Source organism: Sorghum bicolor, chromosome 8 (assembly GCF_000003195.3).
Source record: "Sorghum bicolor cultivar BTx623 chromosome 8, Sorghum_bicolor_NCBIv3, whole genome shotgun sequence".
Taxonomy (NCBI): domain Eukaryota; kingdom Viridiplantae; phylum Streptophyta; class Magnoliopsida; order Poales; family Poaceae; genus Sorghum; species Sorghum bicolor.
The window spans coordinates 60,522,292-60,548,929 of NC_012877.2; the positions used below are offsets into that span (position 1 = coordinate 60,522,292).

The 26,638-nt window shown below is 43.0% G+C and overlaps 5 protein-coding genes across 7 annotated transcripts; 2 read left to right on the forward strand and 3 right to left on the reverse strand.

Moving 5' to 3' along the window:
- Positions 450-2,317, reverse strand: LOC8071470 (2-methyl-6-phytyl-1,4-hydroquinone methyltransferase 2, chloroplastic). The gene is made up of 3 exons (XM_002443518.2): positions 1,492-2,317; positions 978-1,284; positions 450-795 (listed from the first exon to the last, which is right to left on the reverse strand). Exons 1-3 carry the CDS (start codon positions 2,076-2,078, stop codon positions 640-642), a joined length of 1,050 nt encoding a protein of 349 aa, XP_002443563.1. The 5' UTR covers positions 2,079-2,317; the 3' UTR covers positions 450-639.
- LOC8084412 (putative hydrolase C777.06c) lies at positions 2,474-7,948 on the reverse strand. Its single transcript, XM_002443519.2, has 10 exons — positions 7,657-7,948; positions 6,303-6,438; positions 6,021-6,148; positions 5,344-5,491; positions 5,166-5,271; positions 4,315-4,373; positions 3,649-3,684; positions 3,427-3,536; positions 3,134-3,200; positions 2,474-2,845 (listed from the first exon to the last, which is right to left on the reverse strand). Exons 1-9 carry the CDS (start codon positions 7,854-7,856, stop codon positions 3,143-3,145), a joined length of 981 nt encoding a protein of 326 aa, XP_002443564.1. The 5' UTR covers positions 7,857-7,948; the 3' UTR covers positions 2,474-2,845; positions 3,134-3,142.
- On the forward strand, positions 9,338-13,642 carry LOC8084413 (pentatricopeptide repeat-containing protein At5g41170, mitochondrial). 3 transcript variants are annotated; one of them, XM_021445683.1, is made up of 3 exons: positions 9,338-11,886; positions 12,289-12,554; positions 13,149-13,642. In XM_021445683.1, the coding sequence occupies exon 1, from the start codon at positions 9,488-9,490 to the stop codon at positions 11,657-11,659; it is 2,172 nt and encodes a 723-aa protein (XP_021301358.1). In that variant the 5' UTR covers positions 9,338-9,487; the 3' UTR covers positions 11,660-11,886; positions 12,289-12,554; positions 13,149-13,642. The 3 variants fall into 3 exon arrangements, with proteins under 3 accessions (XP_021301358.1, XP_021301360.1, XP_021301359.1); XM_021445685.1 differs by having other exon boundaries at positions 12,289-12,379; XM_021445684.1 differs by having other exon boundaries at positions 12,289-12,379; positions 13,157-13,642.
- LOC8071471 (protein DETOXIFICATION 41) lies at positions 14,678-17,198 on the forward strand. Its single transcript, XM_002442502.2, has 8 exons — positions 14,678-15,066; positions 15,183-15,727; positions 15,802-15,888; positions 15,993-16,049; positions 16,138-16,376; positions 16,475-16,593; positions 16,696-16,782; positions 16,857-17,198. Exons 1-8 carry the CDS (start codon positions 14,773-14,775, stop codon positions 16,920-16,922), a joined length of 1,494 nt encoding a protein of 497 aa, XP_002442547.1. The 5' UTR covers positions 14,678-14,772; the 3' UTR covers positions 16,923-17,198.
- LOC8071472 (origin of replication complex subunit 3) lies at positions 23,033-26,594 on the reverse strand. The gene is made up of 3 exons (XM_002443520.2): positions 26,250-26,594; positions 23,646-25,984; positions 23,033-23,529 (listed from the first exon to the last, which is right to left on the reverse strand). The coding sequence occupies exon 2, from the start codon at positions 25,824-25,826 to the stop codon at positions 23,676-23,678; it is 2,151 nt and encodes a 716-aa protein (XP_002443565.1). The 5' UTR covers positions 25,827-25,984; positions 26,250-26,594; the 3' UTR covers positions 23,033-23,529; positions 23,646-23,675.

Consider the following 26,638-nt stretch of genomic DNA (forward strand, 5'->3'; position numbering starts at 1 on the left):
ATAGCACCTTAATAAAACGACAAACTATGGGTTGAGTTGTTAGAGAAATTTTGGTTTTACATGCACATATGCCATGCAACAGAACCTTTAAACTAAAAAAAAAGGACTCCAAATCAGGTATCATCCCAATAAGACATGCCCTTTATGCAGAGCTATCAGATACTATCTCGCTGTACTACTTAGCATAACAATAACACCACCACCAAAGCCTTCTAATTATAAGCAAGTTGGGGAAAGCTAGAGATGAAACCCAACAAGGGTAACAAAGATACAGCATAGAGTAACAAAACAAGTCTTATAAATCGTACTGATGATAAGAAGAAGGAATTTTGCAGAGCCAGGAACCAACTAAACTATACATTTTACGTTCATATAATTTAACCAACTAAATTATACATCATATAATTTAAATCCAATAACCTGCTACAAAGGTCCCACTGAAAGCAGTCATGCTCAAGAAACTGGAGAATATCCATGTCTTAATATTATTAATTCGCACAAACAGGAGCAGTACAAGAAGTACATAGCAGCAGGAAAACAAGAGGTAATAATACAAAACAGACAGGAAGCGCCTAATATAGAGAAGACTAATTCAGATGTTTGGCTATCCTCTCTTCAATGCAGCTCATTCCCTTTCACTCAAATTGGCATGCCTTTTGGCACGATCTGGTCCTTTATCCACATGTAAATAGGCACCAGAACATAGTACGCAGCACATATTGTTCCTACGAGGAAGCGAAAGAAGAAGGTGATCGGATTCACTGGCTTGCTGACATCCTCCGCCTTGGGACCAAGCTGCATAAAAAAATAAAATGGAAAACTTATACCAAAACCCCTGAATGCCTGCCTACTGCAGGTACAGCAGGAAATGAACAAAATCTAAAGCCTCAACGAGATGTGCCAAAAACGCATTGAGATGTGTAACTATGAATCAGATAGCTACGCTTTCCATTAGCAAAAATGAAAGGGAAAGGTACCTCTAAGGGAGAGTCTCCGCTCTGTCTCTTGACGCCTGTGACAGAGCAACCCATGATGAGGCCATGCCTTCGGACACCGCGGTACCACTTTGGTCCGATCCTTTTCAGCTTGACATCCTTAAACCCGGCCTTGGTGAACCACTCGATGTACTCTTCCTCCTTGGGGAAGAGCATCCACATGTCGGCGAAGAAGCGGGACAGCCAGAAGGTTGGGTACACTGGGCCAATCACACAAGCTAGCCCACCAAACCTCAACACCCTGTAGGCTTCCTTGATCCCCCGCTGTGGGTCTGGCCAGTACTCGATGCTGCAAGGTATCATCACAGGGGCAGGGAAATCAGCAATCCGTAGTGCAGTACTTGGGTAGCTGTTATACTAATGGAACTCGCAATCCATCACAACACCGTTAATTTGGAACATGGAACATATTCACGATATGCACAGTAGTGAAGTGAACTACTCAAGTGAAGTGAAGTGAATCGAGGAGTAGGGGGGGAAGAACGACTCGAGAGACCTGCCGGCGGAGATGTATCGGTCGAAGGAGTCGGTGGGGAACGGGAGGTCCTCAGCGTCGCCCTCCATGATGGTGACCCCCTTGAGTGCCTCCTTCTGGCGCGCCTTCTCGAGCTGGTGCGGGGACTGGTCGAGCAGCGTGACTTTCTCCGGGTTGACGTGCTTGACGATGCCGAGCGTGGTGAAGCCGGTGCCGCCGCCGACGTCGACGACCTTGAGGTGGCGGCTGTAGAGCTCGGCGGGCTCCAGCGCGTCGTCGCGCATGTCCTCGGTCCAGTGGCCCGGGTTGATGACGTGGTCGTACACGATGGAGAGGAAGCGGTAGAACCAGAAGGCCTCCTTCTTGTGCTGGATGAAGCGCGGCGCCGTGACGGGCCGCGCCGCCGGGGCCGCGGGGGAGGACGACGACGCCGCGCACCGCAGCCTGGCCGCGACGGGACTCCGCTTGGCGAGGGCGAGAGGGCGGGGGAGGCCGCCGACCTTGGATGGGCTGAGGAAGCCGAGCCCAGCGGGGCCGCGGACCCTGCCCTTTCCCGGCGCGAGCGCCCCCGCGCCGCCGCCTGGCGCGTAGGTGGAGGCCATCGCCATTGCCGCCGCCCGCGCCGCGACGAGGGGGAAGTGGGGGAGAGGGGATGGGTGGATGCGACGAGCAGAGTGAGGGCCGGCCACGCTCCTGTGAGAGAGGACAAGAGGAGGGATCACGGGAGCGGGGGATGTGTGGTACTGCCGTGGGTGTATGGATGGATGGATGGGCTGCGGCGCTGCCTGCGCCGTGGGCGTGGCGTCCTCACACGCACGGCCGCGCCTGGCCGACTGGCCGTGCCGCGTGTGCGTGCGTGCGTGCGTGCGGCCGGTGGGCCTGCCTGGATTAACATCCAATTTTTTTGAAGCCCAAGGTAGCGATTACTAGGAGTCAGATTTTTTTTTTGAAAAAATGAAAGAGAATCAGTGTGTTGAGAATGAAACAGTGGCACTGCAAAATCGATTTTAACCATTGGACTAAAAAAGCTGTGTGGTACTCACATGCTCAATCGATTTTCCTCTTACGAAATACAGTACTCGACTCAGGCGCGTCGGAGGGAAAATTCACATGCTCAATTCGATTGGTGCACATGCGTCTAGTGCAGCGTAGCTTACAATTGACAAGAACATCCAACTATTATTCGGGGATTCACGTATAAACTAGCGAAACATAAAATAGGCTATTATATATCTACTTGTTGCGCACGAAGAATGATGCACCAAACAGGTTGTTCGCCTTTTTAGTCAGTTTGTATTGTACTTTCTTCACAAGAGGGACTGGATGTTAACATCAGCCAAAAAGCCTGGCGCGGTTCACTGAGTATGGCATGGTCCTGATATACAAAGAAGAGTAGGGAGTAGGGCCTTGTTTGGATGTAGTCGGATTCGCATCAATCCACATGAATTGGAGTGGATTGGGGTAGAATTTGAACTAAATTCCACCTCAATCCACTCCAACACATGTGGATTGAGGTGAATCCGACAACATCCAAACAAGGCCTAGAGTGTCAGTGAACCGAACGGATAGTGAAGTGTTAACCAAACGGACCATGATAATGAATAAATCAATGCGATTGATCGCTATAGTCAATACAATGGCAGAGACTTGTAGAGACTTGTACCTTTCACGGTTACAGATCAATGTAGACACGCAGGCCATCACGAGCTAGCTGCACATCTATCCCTTCCCTGCATTTCCAAATTAGAGAACATGAGCATGCACAGTAAAGCAAGTGCTTTTTAACAAAATTGCAGTAAATGGGCACGTGTCATGTGTGCCTTTCTATGATAAGATCGTGTTGAAAGGAGAAGAAAGATGGCATTGCTTCCATTTGCACGTGTTCTTTATGTCAACTTATTCGGTACATGAGCCTGTGTCTGCACACATCTAAAGTATCTAGGAGGAAGGCCTTACCTCCTGGACCATTCTTCCAATGTTTGGTTGTCCTTGTGATGATCCATCTCATGGGTCATCCCAATGAGCAATGCTCTTTTGGGGCAAATCCTCCTAACAGCATCTAGTGTCTGCATCAGATCATAATATGAGCATCAATCATGCATACAGAATATAAAAAAATAGGAAACAGCTTGCTTAGATTATGAAAGAGTGGAATGAAATGAAATAATGAAAACCAACCTGGTCCCAACATAGGTGCACATTGTGAGAACCTGTCTGTTCACACAGAGGATGTCAGAGATGCAACAAATTAATGAAGACAATGATGCAATATAACATTGCTAACTAATGATCAAATGTCATAAAATAATAGCAATTGTACGAATTACAAGATAAATCAACTACTATGTAACTAGTAGTTGAGTGCAAAGTGAGGAATTATTTCCACAACCAAAACCAAATTTATCTATGAGGTTATTGGTCAGCAAATACGTTCAATATCATCTGTTGCAGTCAATGCTCTGAATTTGATTTAAAGAATATTGTGGGTTGTATGCTTGATGCAAAATCAACAGATCATGCTTGTGCTATCTGAAAAACATTGATGTTTGCCCCAAGAGACAACTATGTTCACCAACACAATATTACAGCACTGAAAAGTTTCCTACTATGTGCACCTATCAATTCAAGATTACAAGCAAAAGAGAATTTGAGAAATGGTGTTTCCCCGTTTCTACATGTTCCTCAGTATTCAGAAATCTGTCCTTTATTCTATCTGTAGCAGCTAGTGAGCTGTGGTTTGATAAAAGTTCTGTAGTTTAATGTGAACCCAGAAACAAATGCAGAACGAGCAGCAGGAAGGGGAAAACAACTGCATAGTAAACAGAAAGAGCTAAACAAACTAACCCTGTACAGGCAATCCAATATGAGCAAATCCAGTTGGCCCCCTCCACACTTCGAAATTGCTGAAACATAAGTACATGTACAATCAAACAAAGGGGGACAGACAATAAATCTACAAAAACTGCAGCTGTTCTCAGGCCAGTATTTCAGTTTCATCTGCATTTAATAGGTTGTCACTTAAGCATTTTTTATGACATGGCAACATATTTATAGAAGAGAAGATGTGAGTTTCATGTAGATGAAACCCTCTTGGCTCAGTTTCCAACTCAAGATGAGTCATAGAATTAAATGTCAATGAAACAAAAGAACGAAATTGTGCATTGAGAGTGAGTGTTTCATCCATGTTTTTATCGCATGCTACATTCTTGGAACAATGCTACGAAAATCTCCACTTAGAATGGCCTCAAAACAACCAGTGAAGAAAAATTACCAATCCATGCATGCATGCATTCCCAAGGGCAAGGAAAAGGACAGGCAAAGAAAAGCACTCACAAAGTCACAAAGTCACAACTCACAATACATCTATATAATATATTTCCCAAGCCCAGTTTGGCCATGTATTATATAAGTTTACAGGTCCATAAATCAGTATTAATATTATCATTGTTATATTATTATTGCACAGCACTTTCTGCGGTAGGGGAACGCTATGTGTTATGGTGAGTACCAAGCAGGGATGTTAACATACAATACCACAGGACATTACTAGGGTAATTCATCTCGACCAGAACCTAAACTGAGTCACCACACTCTGCTCTCCTATCATGGTGAACTTTATTCCAGAAAAAGCAAGCACAGGCAGCATGTAAACATAAGATGGTTAAAAAACACAACATTAGCAAATAGAAGGTTACCATATTCTGTGCTTGGGGGAAACCGCGAAACATCTGATATGTAAGCAACTTTTGATTTTCTTCCAAAAAGGAAACCCAAACAAATGTAGTCTTCACCATGGATCACCTGATTTGAATACAAATTAAGAAAAACGCATAGCAAAACAAAATGCAGTTGAACAGAAATGTTGCTTATTACCGGCAAGGGAACAAACTCTAGCCCTGAAGTTATAAATGGTTTCTGAATATCACTCTCAATTATTTTCCAGTCAAGTTGGGCAACTCGCCTGATTTCCTCCCCTTCCTTTAACTTCTTTTTGACCAAATAAGGGAACTTTTGGGAGATGCTGTTTTAGATTGAAACTATGAGTACAAATGTACAATTCTCTTCTATTGTCTCTACCCAATGACTACAAATTGGATGCAAGGCAATGATAAAACATGATAAGAGTAAATGAAACACAAACCCTTACCAGATAAAGGATGACAATTTGACAATGCTAGAAAATGTATATAAGATTGGACAAGAAAGCAACATAGAAACCTAGGACATATAAAAATGGTAGTCCAAGTCTCCAAGAACAAATAACTCACAAGAAGATAACATGGTTGTATGTGCCAGCTACTATATCAATGTTCATTTAAAATATACTTGTTATCCTTCAATAAATATCTTAATTCTCATGGAACGTGCTAAAGTGGTAAATTCTGTGCAGGAGAAGTAAGTTCCCTAATGTATATTGTGAGAGACAGTCAGCTAAGCTCAGTATAGCTATGATTAAACAAGTCACATGGATTCCTTACTGAAATATACTTATAATTTCGAAAAGAGAAATAGTGCAGTACCAATGCCCATCAAAGTTTAAACACAATTACCTGTCCATAGCAAATTGAGAGAGATAAATTGGGGTTGGATCAATATCATTTGTGGGACTAAATGGCTGTACGACCCGAACATCATCAAGGCCCAAGATTGCATCTGCATGTTCATGGGTCAGAAGAATCTGTAATGAATAAGGAAGAGGTGTTAGTGTACCATGGGTGTGCAAAACACATAGTTTTCTTTTACAGTCATGTGACCTATCTCTTAGTCGGCCTTTTGGTTTGAAATAAACTGTTAGAAAAACTAAAGCAAACAAAAGTATATCAGGGACTCACAGAATCAACGCAAGGGATTTTGTGGCGAACAAACCATCGCAGAACTTGTTCTCTGAATGTCTTCCCCACATCAATTATAATATACTTATGTGCACCTTCATCTTGGCAATAGTCAATCAAAAGAGAAGTATTGCATCTGCATGAAATGCACATATAAGCATGAATTATCCATCAAACTTGTTCAGGTGCAACAGCATTCTAGAAACATTTCAGACTGAAGTTTTGATTTACTTTCCCTCAAGTAAAACATAAACAAGCACAATATAGTCCTAAGTCACTAGAAGAGTTTAATTAGATCCTCAAGAAGGTACCAGCCAAGAGTACAAGCATGAACAGAGCTCAATCATTTCAAAGTTTCTTCATAAGCTAAAAGTACATGAAACTAAGTTTGACTTACCAGAACATGTAAAATAGTATATTCAATTTCTTTTTGTAATCTGGGGTTAAGGTATCCTGGGTTCACTTATCCTACTTTCATGACATTGTGCAATTGCATCTAATATATGCACCTTCTTCTTTTGCCTAGGTACTGATTTCATCATATAATCTTTCTTGAACAAAAAGTAACAATGCTCTAACCTCACATAATCACTTATAATCTAAGCCTGAACGATACTACTACATCTCCTGTATACAGTAGAAAGGAAAAACAGAGTGGAAAAGGTGAACTGTGATTTCTGCCATAGGGGTCCAATGTAGAAAACAAAACTGGAAATAAGCAAGTTAGTAAGATGTCAATTGATCTTATTCATGTTTTCTCGATGAAATGGGAAGCCTGACCAAGTAGCATGTAAATGAAACCATACATAACTTGTGAGTCCAATTAAGTTGATTCCAAACATATTTGTCAATCTAAGGAGGATTCTAAGTTGACTCTAGCCTATCACATATCCACATTGATTGATTATATCTAATATGATACATCCTTTTTTTTTTCCTTTTCACAGCATTCCAGTCACTGCAACAAGTTCTCAGACTGCTTAAAACGCATGTTTGTGAACAATTAGATGAAATATGCAATTGCACCAACGAGGCAGCTGTTGCAGCTGCAGACAAAACACAGAATGGTTGATTTATAGTATCCAGATTGCTGCTAAAAAGTAGTACAAAAACTAACAAACAAAACAAATATGTAATGACCAACATTTCTCAAACAAAACCAATTTTCTAGGCAACACTAAATCACCGTAAGCATCATACCACACACAAATTAATAGCAATAACCAGGCCAAAGCTCCCCGATCTCACGCCATCGCAGATCCGCACCGACCCCGTGATGATAAAATAAACAGGCTAAACACACCGCAACCCGACGGTAAAGTCCCACAAGGTTAGGGAGGAGGCGAGGCGGCACCTGTAGTTAGGGTTTAGCTCGGGCGGGACGGAGAGGGACTGGGAGCAGACGGAGCAGGGCGGGTCGGGGGGCTGGATCAGGCACCGCGCGTTCGGGACCGCGCTCGAGCACCCCGTGCCCAGGAACACCAGCGACGACGAAGCGGGAGGGGGCGCGTCGTCGCCGCCGGCGGTGTGGCCGTTGGGGATGGCAGCGGCCATTGGGTTTGCCGGAGCGAGACCGCGAGCGACCGTGGCGAGGCGGAGGATGTGAAGCCTGCGGCACGGAGTACAATACGACGACGGGATTTGCACACAGGCACGTGCAAAATAAAGCTATTTCTAGTCCTGTGATTTTACATTTGTGATCTGTGATATACTTCGTCAGTTTCAGAGAAAAATGTAATGTAATTGTATTATAGGTTTAAAATAAGGTAAGTCGAATTTTTATGAAGTTTAATTAAACTAATATCAAATAGTATTAATATTTATATTTCAAATAGATTTACTGTGAAAATATATTTATATAAATAACCTGATGATACTTATTAAGCGTCATAAACCTTTGTACTTTTGTATAAATTTTGATCAAATTTAAATTTGTTGGATTGTTCGGTAGGTGAGAATGAATTTTTTTATTAGGAGTATTACCATGTACTTAGGCTAAGCACGTGCAGAATTTTGGACTCTCTAACATCAAATATTGCTCATTCACAGGTGCATATCTACCAAAAAAATTATGTATCTTAATGTATAAGCAGTGGTTGGAAATTGGAATAATGCTTCTTACAAAGAAATATGACTTCGCGTCAAAGGAGTCAATGTGAATAGGTAGAGGAAGTGGAGACTAATCATATATAAAATGTTTATTTATATGTCCAATGTATGCTCTCATTCTTTTCGTACTGGTGAGTAGAAGAACTGAGATCAAAGTTATCATGTATTGTACTTAAAGATAAAAGAAGGGGTTAAGATAATAAGCAATGAATCAAAAGGAAGCACTTGATAGGACACAAAATTAGACAATTCTTTTATAGGGGTGGAGGTCAAAAGAGGATGAGGTAATGGACTAAAGATGTGCTAATGAATTAGGATATGTTTCTTCCTTGACATACAGAAGGAGAAGACAGGCTCAACAACATCCCAACACCAACAGTGGTACAGTCAGCTAAGAGAAATCTACTCCTTATTACCCTTATAATTGTATACCACTGCATCTCTCACAATTAACGGATCCTATGAACAGTACACCCGTTAAATAGAACAGTGACGGATCCTATGAACAGTACACCCGTTAAGTACAACTCTAACGGTTTGGATCCAGCGAACAGTGTAACCGTTATCCTCCAGTGAACAGTACACCCGTTATGCTAAATAGTAACGGATTCAATTAATAGTGCGTACCCGTTATGTTTAACAGTAATGGATCCAATGAACAGTACACACCGTTAGTATTTTCTAATGGATCCTAACCCGTGCAACTGCACGGGGATCCTGGCTAGTATCTACTCAATCTAGAAGAAAGAGAAATAAAGAATTCATCTCTCTAGCGCGTACGTTTCTTAAAAAAATCACTCGTTGACATATTTTACCACTATCTATTATTATTATTATTATTATTTAATTGTTCCAAAGAGGTTGTTGGGTACGCCCTAAATATGTAATTTCGAAATTTCTTACAACCAATGGACATTTCAGCAAAATTGACCTGACCCGCAGCTGCTTCTGGCTTCTGCTACCCAACTGACTCCGACCGTGGCGGAGGCCACCGGCGGCATCAGCCTGCCATTGCCGACTACTCACAGAATCACATATTCCCCGGCGCTGGCCTCTCGCATGCACGAGCACACGCCATGCTCAGGCACCTAACCAAAAACCCATTGCTCCCGCTCCGATGCCGCCGCCTCCTCCATCCCAACCGGCTCTGTGCCACCGCCACATCGTCGGCGGCCGCCGGTGAGATCACGCCGTTTCCCGCCGCAAACGAGACTCCCCTCGAAGATGACCTCGCGGAGGAGTTGCGCAGCCGCCTCGTGCGCGACACCTGCAGGCTGCTCGAGCTCCGGGACTCGTGGAGCGCCAAGCTGGAGGCGCAGCTCCGGCACCTCCTCCGCGCGATGACCCCGTCGCAGGTCCGCGCCGTGCTGCGCGCGCAGGCGCAGCGGGACGCTCGCGCCGCGTTCGAGTTCTTCCGCTGGGCTGACCGCCAGTGGAAGTACCGCCACGCCCCGGAGGTGTTCGACGAAATGCTGGTGCTCCTCAGCCGCACCAGGCTCCACGACCCGGCGCGCCGCGTCATGCGCCTCATGATCCGGCGTGGCATGCCCCGGGGCACGCGGCAGTTCGCGCACCTCATGCTCTCGTACAGTCGCGCTGGGAAGCTCCGCTCCGCCATGCGCGTGCTCCAGCTCATGCAGAAGGATGGGTGTGCGCCTGACATATGTATATGCAACATGGCGGTGAATGTGCTTGTTGTGGCCGGACGCATCGACAAGGCACTCGAGTTTGCTGAAAGGATGCGTCGTGTTGGGGTTGACCCGGACGTGGTCACGTACAATTGCCTAATCAAGGGATTGTGCGGAGCTCGTCGTATCGTTGATGCACTGGAGATGATCAGCTCAATGCTGCAAAATGGGTGCCTGCCAGATAAGATTAGCTACTTTACAGTGATGAGCTTCTTGTGCAAGGAGAAGAGGGTGGCAGATGTGCAGAATTTGCTTGAGAGGATGAGTGATGCAGGTATATTTCCAGATCAGGTCACGTATAACATGCTTATTCATGGTCTTGCAAAGCATGGTCATGCAGACGAGGCATTGAGTTTCTTGAGGGAGTCAGAGGGGAAAAGATTCCGTGTTGACGAGGTCGGCTATAGTGCGACTGTGCATTCATTTTGCTTGAATGGTAGGATGGCAGAGGCAAAGGAAATTATAGGCGAGATGATTTCAAAGGGGTGCCGCCCTGATGTTGTAACATATAGTGCGGTTGTAGATGGATTCTGCCGGATTGGGGAACTCGATCAGGCAAGAAAGATGATGAAGCATATGTATAAGAATGGTTGCAAGCCCAATACAGTCACGCATACTGCACTGTTAAATGGGCTTTGCAAAGTTGGGAAATCTTCAGAAGCATGGGAATTGCTAAACAAGAGCGAAGAAGAGTGGTGGACTCCAAGTGCTATCACATACAGTGTTGTTATGCATGGATTTCGGAGGGAAGGGAAGTTAAAGGAATCATGTGATGTTGTAATGCAGATGTTGCAGAAGGGTTTCTTCCCCACAACAGTGGAGATTAACTTGTTGATTCACGCATTATGCAATGAACGAAAACCAGCAGATGCCAAAGACTTCATGGAGCAGTGCCAAAGCAAGGGCTGCTTCATTAATGTTGTTAACTTCACTACTGTAATTCATGGATTTTCTAGGCAGGGTGATCTGGAATCAGCACTATCTTTGCTGGACGACATGTATCTGACCAACAGGCATCCTGATGTTGTTACATACACTGTTGTTGTTGATGCTTTAGGAAGGAAAGGTAAAATGAAAGAAGCAACATCACTTGTAGAGAAAATGCTTAATAGAGGTTTGCACCCTACACCTGTCACATACAGGACTGTGATACATAGATATTGTGAAAAGGGTGCAGTTGAAGATTTACTCAATCTTCTGGATAAGATGTTAGCAAAAGAAGGGTTTAGTAGTGCATATAATCAGGTCATTGAGAAGCTATGTGCATTTGGTAAACTTAGTGAGGCTAACAATCTCCTCAGCAAGGTACTAAGAACTGCCTCAAAAAGAGATGCTCAAACATGCCACATTTTGATGGATAGTTTTCTGAATAGAGGACTCCCACTTCAATCATATAATGTGGCCTGCCGCATGTTCCAGAGAAACTTAATTCCTGATCTTAAATTATGTCAAAAGGTTGACAGTCAGTTGGCCCTAGCGGGTGAGAAACAAGCTGCTGGAAAGCTTATCATTAAGTTTGTTGAAAGAGGTATTCCAGAACAAGAAAAACAAGATTACTAATTTGTATCATAGTCCTCTGGTATTACCTGTCTTTATTGAGAGGACAGTTGAGCTTTAGTGAACAATCCATTGCATCCTAATCAAGGAAATTATATGGTTTTGTACCTTATATGGAGACTCAAGCCGAGGGTACATCTCATGAGTCTTAAATGTACAGTAACATATCATCAGCTCTTACTGGACCTGAAAATGTATGCAGCCTGGTGCCACTTTCAGTTTGGTGACTGGTGAGAATTAGCTATGATGTTTTTTCTTTGAGCTGTAGCTTTGAATCGTTAATTGAAAAGTTAGAGCATAATCAGTTTTTTATTGATATCTCCTATTTTTATTTGAGAGGCAGAGAGAGATGGAGAGAGAATGATAGGGGATATCTGCACTAGAAATTGACAGTTTCTGTGCTCATAAATCTTGTTCGTTCAGTCTGTTGGTGCATGAATACATCCATATTCTATTGACTGGAGGATAGCTCTATTTTTTGTGCTTCCCGCCTTCCCCACTGACACCGTTCTTCTTGCCCCTGTACAGCCTCCAATTTGCTGTGAAATTTGGCTTGGGTCTATACATCTACTGAGGATGGATCCTTGCAGTGTATTCATGCTCCAAATCTTGCTTGTTTTATTTCTTTGCAGGCGTGAACATGCATAATGGTGAGGAGGTGACTGTGAACCTGGTTTACGACAAAACAACTTCTGCATGATTTTAGTGTCAACCAATATCAAGGTGACCAGTTCTAAGTTGGGAGTTAATTCCAGCTGGAGTAATTGGAATCTGTGATTAGATGGAAAACTGGAGTAATATCCTTGCTGCATATTAGGAGTTGGGAAAACTGGAGTAGTAGCCTTGTTTCATATTAGAAACTGGGAAAATTACTACACAAATTTTCCTGTATAGAAAGGTTAGTTAGGTGTTCTGTTCTAAAATTGAGGGGGTATTCTGATAAAAATAGGAAGCAAATTCTGAGGCACAAAAGCATTGGTAAACGTTGCTATGGTTCATTTTTTCTGTTAAATCTTTTTTATTGTTTGATTCATGCCAATTTCATGTAATCCTGGACCTGGAGATCCAGAAACAACTTGATTCAAGGTTGAACTTCTTGTGGGGTAGAAAAGCAAAAGCAAGGCCATTAGAATAATATGTATATAATACACACATGTTACTTTATCATTTCAACATCACATTTATGGTTTCCTGATGACTGAATTTTATATTGGCTACAACACAAGAACTTTTGAAAAGCCAGAATATTTCCTTAATTTCGCTGCATTCTTTTTTGTCTGTCTTGGTTACATGATTTAGATTTACTGGTTGTTTCCTTCATTTGCAATCGTCCACATTATCAATAAGAAAAAATAGAAACTGGAGGAAGTAGAAGCCATCTATGTTTCGACTTGTACAATGGGAAAACTGGGTTTTGGAACTATATCCTGTTTATATCTTAGATTTTCTATTGTATTTGTATTTTACTGGCAATCTGACATATTTCTGATAGCTTTTCAGATTCCTGCAATCTTATGGTTAAGAGGTGTTGGATCACCTGATCTGTTTGATCAGATAGCTTAGCTTCTGAGATAACCGACCAAGGTGCATAAGAACCAGTGGCATATGAGAGCTGTCAAACTTGCCTTGCTGCATGCACTGGTGATAGCTTCTATCTGCCGTCACCCCACACTAACTGGCAGGCACCTGTTCGCCGGCAGCGTTTGGAAACAATGTCAGGCACACATGCAATGGACATAGTGAGCATCCAAACCTCGTGATGCCACTGAATGCACTCACTTAAAAGAGGACAATCAAGAGACACACATGCCTAACTGTTTTTACATGGACTTAAATGTTCTGCTGGAGTTTTTCTAATATCATGTAATTACTCTCTCTGACTTGTTTCTAATCCTTTGATCTTGTAATCCTAGACCATGTGTGTTTTCTAGCGTCGCACTAAGTTTTGTGTGAAGATTTTTTCCCCTGAAATTTTATCTACCATTATTTGCTTATGAGGTGTTCCATTATATTATTTTATTCAAATTTATTTGCCTGCACATAAAACCGTAACAGAAAGGATATTATCATACCACTGCAGATGAGCAGAACGAGAATTCCGTATTGCCAACATAGAATGAATTCACATTGTAAGCACAAATTATTTTTTAATCCACATGTACTAAGAGAATTTTAGAAGATTTTTAATTCATGTGGATTGCAACCGTTTGCATGAACTTGAATTGTGTGCTTCAGTGCTAATTGTGATTGCTCAATTAACAACACTAGTGATATGACGGTGGGCTAGAAATAACATTGGTTTTTAATAATACAGCATACTGCAAACTATAATTATTCTTTTTTTTCATCTGTTCCCGTTGTAACGCACGGTCATTTACCAGTCCTGAGAAATAAATGCTAGACGGATCGGAGGGTTTAATAGGTTTATTGTTTCTCTTGTAAAAGCAGTGTACAGGCAGTTGGTTCAATATAGATTATCTGATCTAACTATAGTTTATGGTAGAGTGTAGACTCTAAGGGCACTCACAATGTAGACTCTATCATAGAGTCTAAAGTTATTTATTATCTCGAACAATGTGGACTTAGAGTCTAAATAAGACTTGGACTCCAAGTCTTATTTAGACTCTAAGTCCACATTGTTCGAGATAATAAATAATTTTAGACTCTATGATAGAGTCTGCATTGTGAGTGCCCTAATCAGCTTATTTTCCGATGAAATACGGTCACAACACATATTGTTTGGTAGGTTACTAATACTAAATCCCTCTTCCAAGCTGCATTGCCACTTCATATTTACACCTTTACCCCTTCCACCAACCTTTTCAGCCATCAAGTTGACTGGTAGAAGTCAACTTGAGGTTGAGATGCATTGCGTGGTGAGGTAATGGGTGGTTGAGATATGGGCATGTGGTGTTGCATTATGGGTAGCAGTGACCCAGGAAGGTTAGGTACCTGCCAATGCAACCAGGGAACAAGGAATGTTAGATCAGAAGAAGTTTAGGTACGGGTCATATGCATGTATTGTTCCATTATGGAGTGAACTCTAAGCTCACTGCAGAAAATTAAAATTATGGAGTGAACTCTAAACTCAGTGCAGAACTTACCGAGAGCAGACAATGGGGGAGGGCAGCATCAATGTGATTGCACCTTTGCTGGACATCGACGAATCATCTGGTGCGTCGGAGGTGCTGCTGCAGCAGGAGCCTGTACCATGGGGCGTGCTGGCGCGGCTGGCAGCATGGGAGGCCGGCAACCTGTGGCGCATCTCGTGGGCATCCATCCTCACCACGCTCTTCAGCTTCACGCTCAGCCTCGTCACCCAAATGTTTGTCGGACACCTCGGTGAGCTCGAGCTTGCCGGCGCCTCCATCACCAACATTGGCATCCAGGGCCTAGCTTATGGCGTCATGGTATGCAATGCAACTGTGTTTGATTCCTTCCTTCACCCTCTCCAGTCATTCGCATGGATTTGCTGAAAACATAGCGATTGTTCCTCAAAAATCAAAATGCACTGTGCACAATGCAGATTGGCATGGCAAGCGCGGTGCAGACTGTCTGTGGTCAGGCATACGGTGCCAGGAGGTATGCAGCCATGGGCATTGTGTGCCAGAGGGCGCTAGTGCTCCAGCTCGCCACGGCTATCCCAATTGCCTTCCTCTACTGGTACGCCGGTCCGTTCCTGCGCCTGATCGGGCAGGAGGCGGACGTGGCTGCGGCGGGGCAGCTGTACGCGCGTGGCCTGATGCCGCAGCTGCTCGCTTTCACCCTCTTCTCCCCGATGCAGAGGTTCCTGCAGGCCCAGAACATCGTCAATCCTGTGGCGTACATCACGTTGGCAGTGCTCATCTTCCACACCCTTGCCTCATGGCTAGGCGTGTTTGTGCTTGGCTTTGGCCTCCTTGGAGCAGCACTGATACTGAGCTTCTCTTGGTGGGTGCTTGTGGTGTTGACGTGGGGTTACATCGTCTGGAGCCCAGCTTGTAAAGAAACGTGGACTGGACTGTCCTTGCTCGCCTTTAGAGGCCTCTGGGGATATGCCAAGCTTGCTTTTGCCTCGGCCGTCATGCTAGCGTGAGCAATCTGGTGGATGCTTCTTGCTGGTTTTTACATTATAATTTATACCTAGTTTCTGCATTCTTAATTAGATTGGAGATCTGGTACGTACAAGGATTTGTGCTTCTTACTGGTTTCCTCCCCAACTCGGAGATTGCACTTGATTCTCTCTCAATCTGGTAGGGCCTTGCTGTACATTGATACTCCATTTCCCGTTTCCTGACCATGCATACACTCATATTCAGACATAACTCAAGGGTGCACTTTCTTTGACACGTTTCAGCATCAATTATTGGAACTGGGATTTCAATATCATGCTTGGCTTGAGCTATGCAGCCAGGTCAGTGCAAATGCCTGAGCTATGCCTGTATATTCCATATACTTTCATCAATAGAAATGCTGTCATGACTCATGAACTTCTTACGCAGTATCCGTGTCGGCAATGAGCTTGGTGCTAGCCATCCAAAGGTAGCAAGGTTCTCGGTCATCGTAGTTGTCGTTGTGAGCATCGCCTTCAGTTTCCTTGCGACGCTTACAGTCTTAATTCTGAGGTATCCACTGAGTACACTCTACACGAGTAGCGCAACAGTAATAGAGGCTGTTATCAGTCTGATGCCCCTGATGGCAATCAGCATCTTCTTGAATGGAATTCAGCCAATTCTCTCAGGTATGGAAAGGAAAGCATGTATCACGGAGGCTACCTAGCTTGTATTCATCAAGCACTATCATAGGCACATAATGAAACCGTTCTGAATTTTTTTTCAGGGGTTGCCATTGGGAGTGGATGGCAAGCAACAGTTGCCTATGTCAATGTTGGGGCCTACTACCTGATTGGGCTTCCAATTGGATGTGTTCTAGGATACAAAACAAGCCTTGGAGCAGCTGTAACTTCCTCTTACCTTATATAATTGTGTAGCTTTTTGTAACTTTAACAGTTTCATAGGAAGGTGCTGACAGTGACAGCTATGGTCCGTCGTTGTGTTCAGGGAATATGGTGGGGTTTAATTATAGGGGTCGCTGTGCAAACGATAGCCCTGGTCATTCTCACTGCAAGGACTAACTGGGACAAGGAGGTGAGTGCGCACTCCCATTCATGTTCGGTGGAAGCATTTAAGTGCAGTCCTGATTGTGTTATTTTCATTGGAAGGTGGAGAAGGCGATGCAGCGATTACAACAGACAGCTGTGGTTCCTGTAAACGACGTCATCGCATGATCGAAGCGGGAGTGGACCTGGGTGACAGTGACACTGATCTGGAGGCCGGAGCTCAGTTGTGTGGGAGCTTTTTCCTGCATTTCTGCCCTAGCTTTAGGATTCATCTCTGAGATTGTGGTAATAAGCTGAATTTAGGCTATGAACCTTTTTTTTTTAATCTAATTGTCGAACTGCAAATGGTTTGATTTCTTGGAGTTGATCCATGAGCTTGATACCCCGAATCATGTATGTGTCGGCAGGTGGCAATTAAGCACGTGTTTTTGATTTTTGCCTTTCCTCTGTTGGTGTCTGTTGTTCTTGGCTTTGTACAGCTCTGGCGATGGTTTCTTGGGTTGGTAATTACGTGTGTTGATCTCTCGGTGGCGTTTAAAGCTGTTTATCGCGAGCTCCCCTGCTCTGAAGCAGGTTCTTGGTTGGTTCGGTGTGTTGACTCCGGACATGATTTGGTGAATTTCAACTAAACTGAGCAAATAAATGGATTCACATTTGAGATTGTTTGAGACCCAGGGAGAAGTGGAGATGGGTAGAGGGGAACCAGCCTGGTGGAAACGTGTTCACCTACGGCCTTGTTTGTTTGGATGATCATTTATCCACCTCAATTCATGTGTGTGTTGGAGTGGGTTATGTGTGTTAGGTTGGTGTGGAATTAAGATGCTCATTTATCCACCTCAATTCATATGTGTCCAGTTTAGGTGTGTGAGTCGGGAGTTTTTGGGTGTTTCTAGGAGTAGGCCTCATGCCCCTCTTCCTTGTTATTTCTCCTATCTTAATGAATTTACACAAAACTCTTGTGCATTATTCGAGAAAAAAGGAGCAACTAAACATACACAAATTGCTCTTCAAATCTACAGAAAATTAACTCAAGGCTACATAGATGTTAAATTTACAAAAGTTGTTTTGTTAGAAAGTTGTCACTGCAGTCGCTTCATATATAACAGTTACTAAAGAGAAAAACAGTAATATTAGGTTCAACCAAATCCTAGTGGGAGTTCTCATTATATATATAAAAAAGTGGGAGTTCTCAACTGTCACATGAAACATTTTGACATAATCGGGTCTAAAGTTTGATAAAACAACCGAGTAATATAAAAACAAGAATTCTGAAAGGAAAAAGTCTACATAACCCCCCAAATTATCTGGGATGGAATACTTTATCCCCCAAACTATAAAACAAGATATTTGAAAGCCCTAGTTTGGTTTTGGATAATTGATGAAACCCTAGTACTAACCTCTATACTAAGTGTGTGTAGACTTAATGAGGTTGGTACATGCCAAGTGATGGAGCAAGTGATGATCATGGTGATGATGGTGATGACCACAAGATGATCAAGTGCTCAACTTGGAAAAGAAGAAAGAGAAAAACAAAACCCTATGGAGATCAAGGCAAAGGTATTGTTTAGGGTTTTGGTTTTGGTGATCAAGACACCATAGAGGGTGTGATCACATTTAGGATAGATAGCCGTACTATAAAGAGGGGAATTTTTTAGCTAAGCGGTTATCAAGTGCCACTAGGTGTCATTGTTCTTGTGCATGCATTTAGAACCTAGTGAGCTAACTTAACTCCTTCGAAAAAAATGATTGTGAAAATGCTAACACACGTGCACAAGTTGGTTTACACTTTGTGGTGTTGGCACACTTTGAGAAGGAGGTGGAGTTTGAAAGGTAGAGAGAGGATGGGTTCCTCTCTCCCTCCCGCCGAGCTTGCGAGGCGGGATTCGGCGCTTTTCGAGAAAATGAAGTGCATATTTTCTATTGCGCCGGTGGGAAATTTGGAGAAGTCGCGGGAGTGTTTCTCGCTAAGGAACACTCACCGGACGCTGACTCAGAAGCACCGGACGCAGTTCCTGTGCGTCCGGTGAGCAGGCAGTCTGACTCGGTTAGGGTTAGGCACAGGACGATAGGCACCGGACGCAGCTTGGAGCGTCCGGTGGTGTGCGTCCGGTGTGAGGAAGTTTTGCAAACCTCTCTGCGCATGAGTCCGGTGAGCACCGGACGCTAAGGGTGCGTCCGGTGGCTTGCGTCCGGTGACCCTGCAAGTTTGCGGAGCTCTCTGCGCATGGGTCCGGTGTGCACTGGACGCGTCCGGTGCTAACTTGCTCAGCGTCCGGTGCTCCGCAGGTTACCGTTAGACTCTGACACGCGGCTGACGTTGGAGCACTGGACGCTGGTGTTGAGCGTCCGGTGCCCCTTTAAGAGCGTCCGGTGACCCCGTATTTCGCCCAGTGAAAGAGCCAACGGCTCTATTTGTTTGAGGGGCTATAAATACGTGTTTCGCTGGCTTGGGGCTCACCCTCTTGGCATTCTAACATACTTGACATCCTTGTGAGCCTAAGCAAACACCTCCCACTCATCTCCTTCTTAGATTAAACATTTTTGTGAGATTGAGAGTGATTCCAAGTGCATTTGCTTGAGTGATTGCATCTAGTGGCACTTGGGGATCGTTCTAGCTGCGGTTTTCTTGTTACTCTTGGTGGTTGCCGCCACCTAGACGGCTTGAAGCAGCGGAGGAGTTTTGGCACGAGTTGGTGATTGTTCGTGGCCATCTCCCGGTGATTGTGAGGGGTCTTGTACCTTCCCCGGTGGAGAGCCGAAAGGTAACTCTAGTGGATTGCTCGTGTCATTGAGTTACCTCACTTGTGGGTGGGTTCTTGTGGTGTCCTAGTAAGGACGAGGTTCGTGCTACACCTCTTAGCCACCGAACCACCAAGTGTTGGTCGACACAACGGGGACGTAGCGTGCCGGCAAGCACGTGAACCTCGGGAGAAAAATTGTGTGTCTCCATTGTGATTGATTCATTGGATTTCTCCCAGTGATTGGACTTCACATTATTGATTGGTTCATCCCCTCTACGCGGCGGTATAAAGTTCGAACCATCTCTCTTACATTCCCGCAAACTAGAGTAGCTTACTTACTTGTATAGAAACTTTAGGTAGCTTTCTAGTGTAAGTAGTGACATAGCTCTTGTGTGCCTAGTGATTATATCAACTAGAATTGTTGGATAGGTGGCTTGCAAACACCTCATTAGAGCTAGAGCAAAAAGCTTCGCTTTGTTATTTACTAACCTCTTGCTCTAGTGAGTTTGTACATTTTTAATAGGCTATTCACCCCCCCTCTAGCCATATTAGGACCTTTCAATATTCTACCCCCTGAACTTTTAAAACCGGTCAAATAACCCCCTAGAGTGGTTTTCGAGGGTGGTTTTGTCTTTTTCTTTTTTATTTATTTCTGCTGAATCTTTGAAAAATCATAATAAATCACAGAAAAATCATAAAATAAAAATTTCAATTTTGTTGAACTCCTTATCAGTAGATTTACACAATGAATATATAATACGGTATACTTTAATACAAAGTTTTTGTTGTAGCTTTAAATCTATGTTTTTCTATAATTAATAAGAATAATTCATATATGTAGTTTCTATGGTTCAATTGTGGTAAAAATTTTATGGTGGGCTCGTTATTGTTTGCTTGAATTATGGTAAAAGTTTCGTACGTATTGGATGAAGTATAACTTAGTTATAGATTTATTTAGCTTTATTCTTGTTAAATCTATGCTTTATATATAACTAAGTTATACGTGATCCAATAAGTATGAAATTTTATCATAGTTCAAATATATAATAATGAGCCCACCATAAAAATTTTGCCACAATTGGACCATAGGAACTACATATATGAATTATTCGAATTAATTATAGAAAAATATAGATTTAAAACTACAGTAAAAACTTTATACTAAAATATATGATATTATATACTCTGTGTGTAGATCTACTCATCATGAGCCCAACAAAATTGAATTTTTTATTTTATGGTTTTTCTATTATTTATTATGATTTTTCAAAAAATTAGCGGAAAAAATAAATAAAAAGGAAAAACACAAAACCACCCTCTAAAACCACTCGAGGGTTTATTTGACCGGTTTTGAAAGTTCAGGGGATAGAATATCCGGTTTTATAGTTTGGGGATAAAATATTCTATCCTAAATAGTTTAGAGAGTTATATAGACTTTTTCCAATTCTGAAACAACAACATACCACCTTATAATTCACATAGTCACTGTCACTGTCACCGAAGGTGTCAAATGGAAAACCAAAGTCCCCTTCTCGTACCCACCACTTGTTGGGTACATAAGATTGATTTCAACATTTTGGCAACTGAAACAATGACCTTTTTAAAGACAGTGTAGATACATCTTTGAATCAGATACACGATTAATAAAAGTTGTTAGAAAAAGTCTATATAACTCCCTCAACTATACATGATGGATTACTTTCCTCCTAAACTATAAAACTGGATTTTCTATCCATGAGCTTTCCAAAACTGATCAAATAACCTCTTTAAGCGGTTGTGGATGATGGTTTTGCTACAGTGATGGTGGTTTTTTCTTTTTTATTTATTTCCGCTGAATATTTGAAAAATCATAGTAATTCATAGAAAAATCATAAAATGAAAAATCTAATTTTGTTGGACTCCACATGAGTAGATCTACGTAGTGAACATACAATATAGTATGATTTAGTACAAAATTTTTATTGTAACAAGTATGCATACACTAGTCCAGTGTAGTATATAACAAAGCTGGTAGGTAGTGATAGATATTAGGTTCTACTGTGACATGACGTACGTGTGCATTTGAGCCTACACTTTTTGAGGGTGGGTGGGATTGGTGCAGTGGGCCTGTGGCCGTAGCGGACTAGAGCTATGACGTGTCACTTGTATAAAAACTATTGTTCATTGTTTTGTTGAGGAAAAAATAGTGTTGAATGACTGACAATTCGGCAGTAGATAAGCTCAAGCGAACATGCTCTTTATCCTTAATTAAGGCCTTGTTTAGTTACACCCGAAATCTAAAATCTTTTCAAGATTTCTCGTCACATCGAATCTTGCGGCACATGCATGGAGCATTAAATATAGATAAAAAATAATTAATTGTATAATTTGTTTGTAATTTGCGAGACGAATCTTTTGAGCCTAGTTAGTTCATGGTTGACCAATAATTACTAAATATAAACGAAAGTGCTACGGTGTAAAAAAAACTTTTCACCCAGAGAACTAAACAAGGCCTAAATTGATAACTGCCAGTAGTGAATTCATGTAGGATGAAGTTTATAATTAGTCATCAGTTACACTCTCTACTCTCTCCTCCGAATAAATAATTTTCTAGAATCAGTATTTTATATAAGTCAATATACATATGTTTGACTGAATTTTTGTAGAAAAAATTACAAACATTTATGACACCACACAATGAACATGTTGTGAAAATGCTACAACTGTTTTCATTTAATTAATAAGATAAATATTGATGTTCTTGTTTTTTCTATAGATTTAATTATATTTTTTAGAAAAATAACTAGGCAGCTCTATCTAGAAATTGATCTATGCAAGGATATGGGAGAGATAGTATATTAGTTTTTTCCGGCAATACGTATTGTTAGCGGAATACAATGGCACCGTGACCGTGGTGGCAAAGCAGGCAGGGTCTCATCATATATATAACACAGCCGCAGATTTCGAAGCCTTTTTTTCTTTTCTCTAATAAAAATTATCTGCTGCTGTTTTGTTCTCGTTCCCTCCTCGGCGTAGATACAGCGCGATTGACAAACGAAGGAAGGAATTGAAGAAAGAAAACGATATGGACATGGAGGATTCGAGACGGCCGCCGTAAGTCGTCGTCCCCCTGCTGCTTTCGCCTTCTTCTTGCATGCCCTAGCTTTTATTTATCTATCTAATTTGGAGTGTTCGTCTTCTTGCTGCTGCCGTGCGGCCAATATATGCATTATTATTATGCATATACGTATACTGTAAATACTTGTATATATACCGTACTACTGCCATGGAAACTTTTTCCGGCGTCTAGACTGTAGCCTTCTGATCTTTGTTTTTCCGTTCAGATGTTACAGCAATGAGAACATTTCTGATCTTTGTTTTTCCGGCGTCTAGACTGTAGCCTTCAATTCGACAATGGGAACATCCATGGACGGACGAGAGCTAAATTGACGAACTAAATCTGCCATTGGGAATCAGCTCCGGTTCTTAGACTTAAGCTCTGGTTCATATGTCAATCTTTGGAACAGAAAAAATGATGACAAAAATAAGATAGAACAATTGTTGGCAAATAAATGGAATTTACCACCAAACACTGCCAAGACCATCTAGAATAAATGATGACAGAAATAAGGTAGAACAATTGTTGGCAAATAAATGGGATTTACCACCAAACACTGCCAAGACCATCTTCTCTGCATGTTCCCAAGTGCACATCAAAATAGTTGTGCGGTTGTGCCCTTGAGTTAGAGGAGGATCTATGGATATGAACACTCAAAATAGATAACCTTGGGCTACATGATCCGATGTCAGCTCTACAGAGCACGAATCAATAACTAAAACATGTCCAATACTGCAAAACATGTTTAATACTGCTCTTAAGGAAAAACAATGACATAGCTTAGCCGTTCCATGCAATTATCAGCACAGCATATCTGAAGTGGCAGCTGCTCCATTTCACGGCTCTCTTGCAAAGATTCCTGGTGGGCAATGCATCGATTGAAGTGATTGAACCTTCTTTCCACAGCTGTTCAACTCATGGTGGGATTATCATGAGCCTGGAGATGGAAGAACAAAGCCATCTAAGTAAGAGCCAAAGAGCACAAGCTTATAGCTAATCTACCTTGCTTTGATTCAATCATTCAAATCCCTACTTAGTAGAAAATTGTTTCACCTGTATAACATGCATGTAATCACGGAACCATCAAGGACCGAACGTGATTCTCTGCACAAGATCGGGCCTTCTCTTGCTTGGCATCCGAAGAAGGCCAGTGATTTGCATCTCAGTAACAGCTCTGCAAAACCTTGCTTGGATCATACCTTCACCCTCCAGAGGTGTGGGTTTTGATTTCTTCTTCGAGGGAGAACTGTAAGATTTCCGTTTGCCTTTTGAATTTGTGCTCTTGATAATGCCTTCAAAGGCCGTGTACCAATCATGAAGGTTAATCACATCACCATATTCTTGGGCTAGGTTACACATGATTGATGTGTCATGCAACGATCCTGACACAGCAGCACCACTCCTGCTGCAACAAGAACATTTCAGATGGCTCTGTGACTTCAGAAGATCAAGTTGAATCATTCTTCTTGGATTTCCAATCAGCGCAGATTGGAGGATGTCAACATTCTTGAAGCAGATGATTTCATGAAAAGGCAAGCACTCAACAGGTACCAAATATTTCCTAATGACATCCTGTAATAGTGCAGCCACTTTATCATTTAGTAGAACTGTTCCATTTCCAGTATTGGCGGTTGATCTTCTTTTGGTCCTAACACTATCAGCACCAATTGTGGTTGACTGAAGCTCCTTCACTCTGTCGTTGATCTCACTCATTCCTTTTAAATGGATGCTCCAAACTTCAAGGACATGTAACAAAATTTCCGTAGGCAAGTACCTTATTGTATTCATTACTTGGGCTATAAATCCTTTAGCAGACCCTGACTTTACTCCTAATAAGTTTTCACAAGTCACTTTAGAGGCACATAAGTAATTATCTGGTGAATTTTCAGTTTGCAAATCTGGGTTGGCTGCCTCACAGAAGATATCCAAAAGCTGCATTTTGTCCTGTCTTCCAGCTTCATACAGGCACAAGAGAACAGAACTCCAATCCTTTTGCAATTTCATCAGCCTAGACAATCCTTCTACCATGTTGCAAGAATTGTTTGAATTATTTGCATTTTTGGATGAGGGTAGATCAAAAGCATATTTCCGTATTGTTTGAGGGAGCGATTCAAACTTATCACGCCAAAATTCCTCAGAATCTTCCTCCAGCATTCCAATGCACAAAAAGCTTAGAGGTTCCATGGAGAAGTGCTTACAGCATGCAAGCCTGAGAGCAGTAATAAAAGAAGTTATTGTCCCATCATGCCTAAAAAAGTAATTTCTGAGGAACACTGCGACTTCATGACTGATGCAAAATCCAGTGCATGGTTTAACAAGGACGGCCTCAACAAGTGCATTCAATCTATCTGAGGGAGACCCCAAGGTAAGTTTGCAGGGCTCTAATCGTTGAAGGGCCTCTGATGAGAGAAGCTTCTTTGGAGCATCAAGGGTAGTTGCTATCCCCATTACAAAGAAGACTGGAATTTTAAACACCCATTCACTCAGCATCATCACAAGCTCTCCCAGCACATCACCAGAACATTGCTCCAAATCATCAATTATGACAATGATAGGCTGATCAAAGTTCCCAGCTTCACAATACCATGATGCAAGCGCAGATACATCAGCAACAACTGGAACATCGGATAGTAGCTGCCTCAACAGGCTCCTAAAGCAACCACCAACTCCATGTTTTGCTGATAATTCAGCTGCTGACAGCTTGACTACATGACATCCATTGGACTTCATATGCCCTGCAAGATCATGAAACGTTGTGATATCATCAACAAACTCCGCATTCTTGGTGAGGACGAATGCTGTGGGAATCCTTCTGCAGATCACATCAGTCAGGAGAGGGTACGGCTGCTGGACTTCAGTGCGGTGCGGTTCCGTGATGGCACGGACTGAGGTGAAGGACTCCTTTGCCCACTGCAGAACCTGGTCAAACAGCTTGAGGTTGATGGCCCTGAGGACCTCGTCAATGGTGGATTGGATCTTGGACCAGGTCCGGTGGAAGGCCTCAACACGCAGCTGCTCGTATAGCTCCAAATCCCCTTCGTCCTCACACTCCTCACCCGCTGGCTGACGACATCTGTTTGCTGATTTGGGGTTGGGTGAGGATGGCTGTGAGGTATGAATCTGGTGCTTAGCCCGGGAAGATGGTACCGAGGAGGCAGCAGCCTTGTGAAGGACGAGAAATGGCTGGATGTTGTTGGCAGCGGTGGGCAAGGTGTCACAGGGCGGCGCTGACATGGCTGATTTGACTGGAGGAGGAGTCAGTGACTGCTGCTGGGGCGGTGGTTGGCGGGGGTAGCTTAGGGAGGAATATCTGCCAAGTTAGTGAAGATTCGGTGCATTCAAGCCTCCCGTCTTCACCTTCATCAGCAATGCCACCTCGACTTGCATAATATCTGTAAATGTAGATAAAAATAAGGACACACAACTAAAACAATTACTGAGCATACATTTGTAATCTGAATCTATTGGTTCTCTTCAGTTTGCGACCCTGATAAAGATGCAATAAAATTGATTTAGGATTATGGCTAATCCAAGTGATTTCTATGTGCCAAGTTTGTAAATGCTCGCTAAATCAAAGTGCCAGCTGCTGTTGAAAGCTTGAAACTGCAAGACTATAAGTGATTTCTAGGTGATTAATAAGGGGAGGAAAAAAATTACCTGTTAAGATGCTCGGCTCCTTCCTGCTTGCTCCTCCTCGGGGTACGGACGGCACGGTTGCTGGGCGAACGATGGCGCGGAAGAGGGGGTTACGCGCACCTGGGGGAGAGAACGGCGGTGTGGGCGACGAGCGCAGCCGGCAGCGGCCGTGTGGACGAGGTCGCTAGGAGCCGCAGAAGCGTAACCGCAGCCCGCAGAGTGGGAGAGGACCGAGGACAGCGAAGCGGGAGGAGGGAGCGGCACCCGGCGGATGCCACGCCGATTTGCTTCTACAAGGTGTTGAGATTCGCCGGCGGCGGCCGTGCTGCGCTCGTGCTCTTCGCGAGCGAATGAACCGCCGCCGCCACTTCGTAGGGCCCGCTTGCCAGCCCGAGACCGAGAGGGAACGC